Raw genomic sequence first — 9,348 nt, forward strand, 5'->3', positions numbered from 1 at the left:
AAAAAAATCATGATCAGTTCATTCTAAATCTAGTACTCAAATAAAATACCGTAAAATTCCGGTTATAAGCCCCCCCCGCTTATAAGCCCCCCCGGTTATAGGCCCATCTACCTGGAAACAAAAAAATATATCCGATTATAAGCCCCCCCCCCCCGGACATAAGCCCCCCTCTGCCCGATGAGAGTACTGAAAAGGGCTAAATGTTGGTTTATTATGCGTTTTTAACTAAATCAAAGAGGTCTATGACCTACTCGTGAATGCGTTAGATATATTTGAATCGTTCCTTTCAACAGTATAGTATCGATGGAAAATATTCATTATAGTGATTAATAATATTAATCAACTTTATTTAGAGAGGGTGAACATATAACAAGTCGCTTAGGTATAAGAATTACTTTTTTCATTATATTAATTGCTCAGTAAACTGATGGCTCAGTGGTACTGCTCTGCGTTCTGAAGCGTGTGACCCGGCATCGACTCTCATACCCTGTGGCTAAAATTCTTTTTTTCTTCTTATTTTTTTTCACAGATATTTTATACACATCTGTCTTGTATAGAGTTTCGTTACTCTTTTACTGATTATCCTTTAATAAATCGTGCCGTGATTTAACCTTCCCAGTCTTTTAATAACACATACATAAAGTCACTGGTCGTTTCCGAATGTTCGCGATTATTATATACGAAAAGGCAATATTTCATCGTTTGGGAAACGATTGTTTCTCTCGTACAGGGTGAAGTATTTTCTACACTTATTTCTTTGAAATAATACCTTTGTAAAGCTGTATTTTTATCCACAGCCGAGGGAAACGAAATTTAGAAAGCGCCCGTGAGCATACCTAATTTGCATAATGTTAACAACGATGGAAGGAAAGACGGATGGCTCAACTTCCCCCACTATACTCGTTCATTATGCATTCACGAGTAAAAACGCATTTCGATCAACACTCCCGTGGCCCGTTTCGGAACGTTTTTTTTTTATTCCGCTTATAAGCCCTCCCGGATATAAGCCCCTCCATTTATAAGCCCACCCAAAAGCCCTTATGAAGTTGTATAAGCCCAGGGCTTATAACTGGAATTTTACGGTATGTTCATTGTTCTCAAAGCAGGTTGCATATTGTAAGTGTTATTAACAGGTGCCACAGTGAAACAGGCGCAGTTATGTTCCATTCATCATTATGTTCATCGCCTTTAAAATCCTTAATATTACCTCAACATATGTTGTCTACGCCTGTTTCACTGTTAAGTATCACGTTTAAGCAAAGAATAAAACACAAAGGAACTTATTTTTATGACCTACGGGGCTTTATCTGTGTTTTTGTGGTGGCGGGGTACGTCGTGAAGAATACTGGACTTACTATGACTGAACAATAAAGATAAGGAGTATCTTGTAAAACAGCTTAAAGCGCCTTAAGGTCTTCAAGGTGGTCTATCAGTCGTTTTTATAAACGTGTGGATCGTACCAAAATATCCTTTACCTTGGAATTATATAAAATATCGGGATTCATTACAAGTAATAAGCGCGTTGTTAATTCCTTAGTGATGATTTTATTAACGAGGGTGGCACAAAATATCAACAGATGACTTATTGCAATTGTTTAAGGTAGCTGGTATTTTATTCAGTATTTGCACTCGGTAAATAATTAATTAATATTATAAAGACATAACCTTGAGTGTAATTAGTGACTTCGTGTCTTTTAAAGTTTACCTTCAACAAGGAATTTTTTGTTAACTTCAAATCTGAAGCAAAATATGCATTTTGGTAACAACACTAAACTTGTTCTGGAAAGTTTACTTTTTGTCATTTACCTTGTGGTCGGAGCAATTATTTTTCAAGCTCTTGAGAAGAAAAACGAACAAATAGAAAAGGCTCGTTTAAAACACGAGATCGCCTCTTTACAAAGAAAATACAATTTATCAGATGAGAGTATCAAATCTTTGAAGGAGATATTCGGCAGTCCTTATGCTACAACGGAAATTGAAACATGGAACTTTGGAAATGCGTTTGTTTTCGCTGGGACAGTTGTAACGACCGTTGGTGAGTGTAAAAAAAAATAGAAAGTAAATACCATTACGATTATACTTTTCAAGTTAAAAATTAGCATCTGTTGTTGTGATAGTTGTCGGTTTGCAAGACATTTCACCCATAATATGTTGTAATTAGTGAAGTGAATTGTAGATTATTCTTTGCACACACTGTGACAAAGAGCTTTTTTATAGAGTGCTACATGAACTAAGTAATGCACTGTAAAAGTCACATTGATAGGCATTTTATAAGTACAGTATTCTTCAGCTCAAAATCCGGTGTGCGTATAGCTGTAAGTGGAAATACTAAACACTCCAGTTATTTGAAAACGGAAAACTGTTCATACCTCGGCATTTCTTTTGTGTTATAAAATACCTATCGCTTTATTTTTATGATATTAACCTAGTTATCCAGCGTGCGTTGTGCATGGTTCCTTACCAGTGGAAAAAAATTACTGGCAAAGTCGCGCAACACATTACCCGCCCACTGTCACTCTGCCAAAAATCCTCTGCCATTTATTGATTACGAATTGCATTCTAGCATTCCGCAGCTGATAAAAAATCTCAAGCTCGGATTCCAACTGTTAAAAAGAAATTCTTATTTTTTGTGCGAGCTATTTAACAGGCCATTTGTAATAAAGCCGCCTTAATTGTATAAAGCTGTCCCTAGTTAATTTCTCTACATGTAAAACATAAAGAAAAAGAAAAAACAATTGATAAACGCACGCATTGCAATGCGTTTAATAAAAGGGCACTGTAAACAGTGTGAACTAGAACGGTAAACACAAAATGACAACGATCCAAATAAACTCTATTTAATTTCTGCAGGTTACGGTCACATAGTTCCCACGACAGCCTGGGGAAGGATTTTCTGCATTGCGTATGCGCTGTTTGGAATACCGCTGACATGTGTAGTTTTTAAATCAGTGGGCACGAAGATCAACGACATCATTACAAAGATTTTCAGCGTTGTGAAAAAGAAATTAATGCCAAGAAAATCGCAACATTTGAAAGCTGCTGAGAGCGCGTTAGTTGCCATATTTCTTGACATCTTCACTCTTTTTCTTATTTCCTTGGTGGCCTCTTTGAGGCGAAGAGAATGGACATATTTGGAGAGCTTTTACTTTTGCTTTATAACATTTAGCACCATTGGATTGGGCGATTTCGTGCCATTTGAGGACACAAACGTCGGAGCCAGTGAATACCTGCTGATGGGAGTAGGGATTATTCTAGGGTTTGTCATGATGTCCACGATGCTTTGCGCCCTTGGTCAGGCGTTTGAGGAAGCCACCCATAGATTAAAAGTTAAACCGTTAGTAACTACCTCATCATCTCTTGCTACAACCGAGACAGATGGTAAAACAGACTTACAGGCCAACAAAAGCGTAAAAATAGTCGATATCGAGCAAGCAAATGCAAATGAACTTAAAGTCCCCCAAACAAATGCGAGAAAAGTTTCGGTTGGTTTGGTTTCATTGTAACATGATTTTGTAATGACAGGGTAATGATTACAGAAAAAGCCATGCACCAGGGCAAAAAAAACTTCAAAAGTAGACAGCTTATGAGAGAAGTAAAATCACTAAAATTAATATTTGTTAATCAGATTTGTCTCTCTGAGAAATTGATAAAATTGGTGGGTATGCACTGAAATAAAGTAAATTCAGTGCGCCCCACGAAGTAAAACTTTTCCTTGTATCATGTATATCCTGTCACCTCGTAAGTGTCCTGTGAAATCAGGCACAAAGATCAATGAATTTAAGGATTGTTGGTTCGTAAACCATTTCGGCGCCATTTCAAATTAGCTATTTCGGCTCCAGGGGTACGTGTGTTTCTAAAAATACAGGGGAAGCACAAATAGTACAAGACTGCTCTGGACTTACGGTCTCCTTCGCCCAGAACGGCTCCTGACTTCCAGAAGGCGAATAGTCTAAAATATGATGAAATATTCTACTCTAGTCGAAAAACCTTACCGAAATGTGTGTTAGCTTGTCTGCATGCATGGGGAACTGAGCTGTCAGCCAAATTTGGACCATCTACGTGTTGTCAGTTTGGGCAGAAAGGAAGAGATAATTTCTAGCCGTTCAGTACCAGCTACCATGTCCACAAAGCAAGGTTATTTTGAAATTACATGACGACCGTTTCAGTCACTTTTATATGTTAATCTGAACACACGGAAATATTAATTATATTGGAAATTTTGCTTCCCGAATGAACTCGAGGACTGGCTGCTACTTTGAAGTGAAACTAAAGAGTTCTAAGGAAAAACAAAAATAATTGGTTTTAAATTGCATCTCCAACAAGGCTGGACGACTTTTCTGCCTTAGTTACTCATGTCGACGCCTCATACGGGTAATTACGTATATGGTTTTGTTGCGCGTGGGGTCGTCAAAAGTCACATAACCAGAAGTCATAGCTCTGTGTCAAATAAAAAGGTTTAATTCCTTTTTGCCATTTCGTAGTTTGCTCTCCCGGCGCGCCGCATGTAGAAATGCTACAAATCAGGTATAGTAGTTTTTTGACTTGCTTGTATATATGTAAACTGAAATTTTTGGTTTGAATCAAGTGTAAAATTATATTTATTACGTTTTAGAGGCAATAGTTTACAATTTACATAAGTGTTTCAGTTTCAGTTAGGCTATTTCGTATTTATGCAGCCTTATAAAAACTGGACAAGAATTTCTGATCTGGGAAAATTAACTTCTTTAAGTTTGGAACAACGAAGTTCCGTGATCTATCGAATTTTATCTAAGAGACGATTCCCAGCGTTTGTTTCCACCTTGATCTACAAAGGATCACGATCGAACATTTATCAGAATTTCGACATGCTCACATTAGAAACATAAGAAACCATGGACGATTCCGGTTCGTTAAACTACAAATCTTATTTTGTTGTCATTTTTAAAAAGATTTTGTTAACAACATCAAGAAGTTAAGTTGATTATTTTCAACTAGCATTTTGAGAAACGGTTATGGGTTTCCAACAGTTTTACTCCGTACTGGAAAAACAGACTGTAATCTTTTTTCCATTATTTACGTTAATAAATTTCCCTTTCTTCGACTAGAGTGGAAATTAATAGTTTGACCGAAAGTTATTTGTAGATCTTTATAAAAATACAGTTACATGCAACATCACTCTAGAAATAAATATATCTCCGTTTCCAGCATATTGTGCTTCACTGCCATGTTCTACTTTCCTGATTAAACAACAAATTGTACACGTTCAATTAAAAACAACCTGGGAGAGCCGAATTCATTTTATTTGAGCAGCTCATTGACCGTATAGGTGTACCGTGAACTAGGTTGAGGGGGATAAAGTATTTTGTAGTCATCAGTCAGCTTTTGCCAAGGAGACTCGTGTCATTTGTTCCGCAGGATCTCTCAAATGCATCAGGGTGGTCGTATTCAAATGCGAAAATTTCACAACAAAATATAACAGATATAAGAAACTTACGTGTAAAAATAACCTCAATTACTTAATTTACATAACTACAAAGAACAAGCAATTCAGCTCGTCTTGACGCTTACAGGTTTGATCTTGTCTGTCAGAAAGCTGTCATCATGTTTCATATAATATTAAAAATTTGGCTACGAGTAGGCTTCAGTGCAATTAAGAAGAAAGGAAACTCTAAATTACTTGCTCATTTGCATTTATTTTTACTCGGAGAAAGGATCGATTTTGTTCATGTTTACTTTTCCAAGACATTTTGCAAAAGACTGCAAAGGAGGCACCAAGATGCATGCACCAACAACAAAAAGCAAGTGATAAGATAACATTAGAATGTGTTGCGCTCGTTATACCCTAAGATAACATTTTGTCGTTTGCGATATTTTTCTTTCTGATATCCCACGTTCAAGTGAATCGAACCTCGATATCTGCATGTTATCAACACCTCTACGACCACCTGCTCAAAGACAATGTCCTTGTTAGTAGTGACAGCTTTAGGTCTATTTGTGTACCAAGGACTGAAACATCGAAAGTGTTGGTTCCTTGTAGCAGACTCGTTTGGAGTAACTCTGTTTCACTGACCGTAAATTATTTTTTGTGCCCACAAAAGATTTAACGATGATCTTGGAAAAGGACACATGGAAATTATTTGTATTTTCGTTCCTATTTACAACTTATATTGTAATTGGAGCGCTCGTCTTCCAAGCACTCGAAATTGGCAACGAGATTAAGGAGAATTCGTTTATTAAAGCAACACGAGAAAAGCTCAACGAAAAGTACAATATATCTGACGAGGATTGGAATAAACTTGAGAGAATTTTGAAGCAAAAGAACAGTTTGGATCCCAGCAATACCACGTGGAGTTTTGGCAACGCGTTCATTTTCGCAGGCAGTGTCGTCACAACAGTAGGTAGGTATAAAAGTAATTCAGGGACGCTTATTATTCACATTTTATACCTGTCACAAAACATACTAAGCAACCTGTTGTTTTCATCTTTAAATTCTGACCTATAAATTAAGCAATGTTGAGATTGTAACTCCTTGTTCAGTACGCTCTTACAAGGCAACATAACTGAAATCTTAAACATATTTAATAATTTATTTTCTAGTTAATGATATTGTTATTTTCAGTGTCCCAGGAAGGTACTATGCGTCAAGAAATTTCCTTAATTTCATGATATATTTCTTCCTTTTATTTGATCAGAGAAAGATGCATGAGTTGTTTATTCGGTTAACTAATTTGTTCATTCGGTCAACTAATACAATGACTATCTTAATTATCTGACATACCTTTTTGGAGGTAACATTTTAAAATATCTAACTGTACTTAGTTTTCTTTAGCTTTATTTTCACTTACCTCTTGATATATTTTAAAGTAGAATTCAGATATAATTAAACATACTCAATTTTAAAATAGAGAAATAAAAAGACTATTTGTGAAGTTTAATGCGTCGTATTATTGTCACTGGAATAAGCTATTCTCATCAAATGTCATTAAGCTGACTTTCTCATTGGTTGTCTGTCTGACAAATTTGACGTTTGAGTTGTCGTTAAAATTTTCATTATGGCATAGTTAAATATGCATTTGTTATACTGAGCAAATATAACAACCTGTGAGAGTTTTATTACTGTTTTTGTTATAGGTTACGGCAACATTGTTCCTCGTACAGCAAGTGGTCGCCTCTTCTGTATATTTTACGCATTGGTTGGTATACCGCTGACTTGTCTGACTTTAAAAACTATCGGGGAAAAGCTCCGCGATGTTATCACTTCCGTAATTGAAAATATTAAGAAACAGGTCGACAGATCCAACGCTAAGAGCGTCCGAAGAGGAATTGTTTTTGGTATCAACGTTTTACTCTGGTTTATAACACTCCTTCTGCTTTCTACCTTAGCACATTGGAGACGTGGTTGGACATTCCTTGAGAGCTTTTACTTTTGTTTCATAACTTTCAGTACTATTGGTTTTGGAGACTTCGTGGCATTCGATGACCATGAGGCAAATACTGTTGCAGATTACTTTGTTGTTTTTCTTGGCGTTGTTCTGGGGTTCGCAGTGACATCGACTGTCTTGTTTTCGTTCACTTCTTTAATGGAAGATAAGTCTCAGCAGACTGGACTCTTAGAGAAGTTTCACGAATTTAAAAAGCGACTGACTGAGAGGAAAAAAATTGCCGTTGCTGAAACTTTGAATCCCCCAGAGAAAGAAGATTGTGAAGAACTGACTGAAAAAGAAGCTACAGTGAAAGAAAATAATTGAAGAAAAAAGTAAACAAAGTAATGGTGAAATGTTTTAAAAATACTGAAAGCTGGGTAAAATAAGTGTGTAAAGGAACATGTCTCGTAAAAATTGTCAAAATTGCAAATGAGTTTTTTTGGAAAACTTTGCAATAATTACCTACAAACAATGCCAATGGTCTCTTCATGGTTATTACTAAATACCTTTTTCTTGGTGTCAGGGAAAAGTTCCCGGCAAATGGGAACATACACTCTTCATATTTTTTCAACTGTAAAAATCAAGTAACTGATTGTTCTATTGAATTTTATTTCAGAATTACCGTCCGTGGAACATTCGCTTTACAAAATTAATTTATTATTATTAGCAGTGCGCGGGAGCTGAGCCTTATGCCTAAGAAAATTTGGTAAACTAATCAAGATGAAAATTTTGGTTGTCACGTGATTGTCCGCCAGTACACCCGTACCTACGTAGGTAGGCCTGGGCGAGCACTGGAGACGAGATTGCCCGTCGGTTGCCCTTGTTTTAAAGTCCTACACGAGCACTTAAGCAAACTAAAACAATTTCGGTTCATTGAGAGTAACTTGTCGTAGAAATATGTAAGAACACAGCATTACTTCGCATTTTTTTATGTTGATAAAAATGTTCCGGACATTTCAGCTATTGTGTGAAAAGTCGGCAAAATTGTTTGCGTGTTGTTCACTTTTTTAGTTGAATGAAAAACTTAAAGAAAGCGAGCAGGAAAAAAATATTTTTTCGTAAACATTTCTCGTTCTTTTTCATCTAAATTTTTCTACATCGTGGAAAGTTATGACAGATGATTTCGGTTAACGGGAAGATCCGAATTAATTTCGGAGCTGAACATGATATATCGTTCACAAGTCAAAAAGAGCCGTTCCTGCAGCTGATCAAGAGCTGAGCTGAAATGAGATGAGCTCAGAGCCGGTTAGGTTCACTGAAGTGCACGATAAAAGAAACTGTTAAAAGCTACGCAGATGGAAAGAAAGAGATTGATCTTCGTAGACAGTTCATATGTCGGTTGAGTTGGAGTAAACTTACACTGAACTTATAACCTTACTATCACGAAAAACTGCCACTTCGTATCGGATATTTATTAAGATGGTTTGAACAATTTGCCAAGCTGCTGAATTGAATACCCGCACGGATCAAACACAACATTTACGACGTTCGATGCGAGGATGGAACAAAATTTACGTGATTGCCCAAGAAAGTAAATTTCACCACATGAGAGTAAGTAGTAGTTTTGTGGTATATATACTTTATAGGGGAATGTCATATGTGCAACGAGTCATATATCACCTTCTGTTGAGCCAAACGTACTTTTCTTGCTTCCCGTACTTTTTAAAATATAGTAAAATACGTGAAGCAAAGCAAAATAGATTTGGTTCAACAACAAGTCAAACAAGTGCTGTGATCAGATCAGATCTAAATTCAGGGCAACGTAACGAGGTTCCGAGCTTCTTTTACAGTTTTTCGTGTAGAGTCAGTGATGATAACATCAACAAGTACGTTTTCAAAATAAAATGCATAATTATTAAGTGTATTCAAACATCTTAGTTAGGTATTATGAGTAATTAAAAATTTCAAGCTTTCGCAAAGCGAATTGAAATTGGGAATGTAGAAA

At 36.3% G+C, this 9,348-nt stretch overlaps 2 protein-coding genes across 3 annotated transcripts; both read left to right on the forward strand.

Annotated features, from left to right (window-relative positions):
• Positions 1-1,643: 1,643 nt before the first annotated feature.
• LOC144648872 (potassium channel subfamily K member 3-like) lies at positions 1,644-3,566 on the forward strand. The gene is made up of 2 exons (XM_078508321.1): positions 1,644-2,035; positions 2,851-3,566. The coding sequence occupies exons 1-2, from the start codon at positions 1,750-1,752 to the stop codon at positions 3,501-3,503; spliced, it is 939 nt and encodes a 312-aa protein (XP_078364447.1). The 5' UTR covers positions 1,644-1,749; the 3' UTR covers positions 3,504-3,566.
• A 1,277-nt stretch (positions 3,567-4,843) lies between these two features.
• Positions 4,844-8,348, forward strand: LOC144648882 (two pore potassium channel protein sup-9-like). Of its 2 annotated transcripts, XM_078508337.1 has the most exons (3): positions 4,844-6,377; positions 7,111-7,172; positions 7,363-7,450. In XM_078508337.1, the coding sequence occupies exons 1-3, from the start codon at positions 6,086-6,088 to the stop codon at positions 7,414-7,416; spliced, it is 408 nt and encodes a 135-aa protein (XP_078364463.1). In that variant the 5' UTR covers positions 4,844-6,085; the 3' UTR covers positions 7,417-7,450. The 2 variants fall into 2 exon arrangements, with proteins under 2 accessions (XP_078364463.1, XP_078364458.1); XM_078508332.1 differs by having other exon boundaries at positions 7,111-8,348.
• The last annotated feature ends 1,000 nt before the right edge of the window (positions 8,349-9,348 follow it).

Source organism: Oculina patagonica, chromosome 1 (assembly GCF_052425735.1).
Source record: "Oculina patagonica isolate OP01 chromosome 1, crgOcupat, whole genome shotgun sequence".
Classification (NCBI taxonomy): Eukaryota; Metazoa; Cnidaria; class Anthozoa; order Scleractinia; family Oculinidae; genus Oculina; species Oculina patagonica.

What these genes read in the sequence shown, in the direction of transcription:
- LOC144648872 (XM_078508321.1), top strand. Translation starts at nt 1,750, where the DNA reads ATGCATTTTGGTAACAACACTAAACTTGTTCTGGAAAGTTTACTTTTT. An exon ending in GACAGTTGTAACGACCGTTG is followed by an intron (nt 2,036 to 2,850) that starts GTGAGTGTAAAA and finishes TAATTTCTGCAG; the next exon opens with GTTACGGTCACATAGTTCCC.
- LOC144648882 (XM_078508332.1), top strand. Translation starts at nt 6,086, where the DNA reads ATGATCTTGGAAAAGGACACATGGAAATTATTTGTATTTTCGTTCCTA. An exon ending in CAGTGTCGTCACAACAGTAG is followed by an intron (nt 6,378 to 7,110) that starts GTAGGTATAAAA and finishes TTTTTGTTATAG; the next exon opens with GTTACGGCAACATTGTTCCT.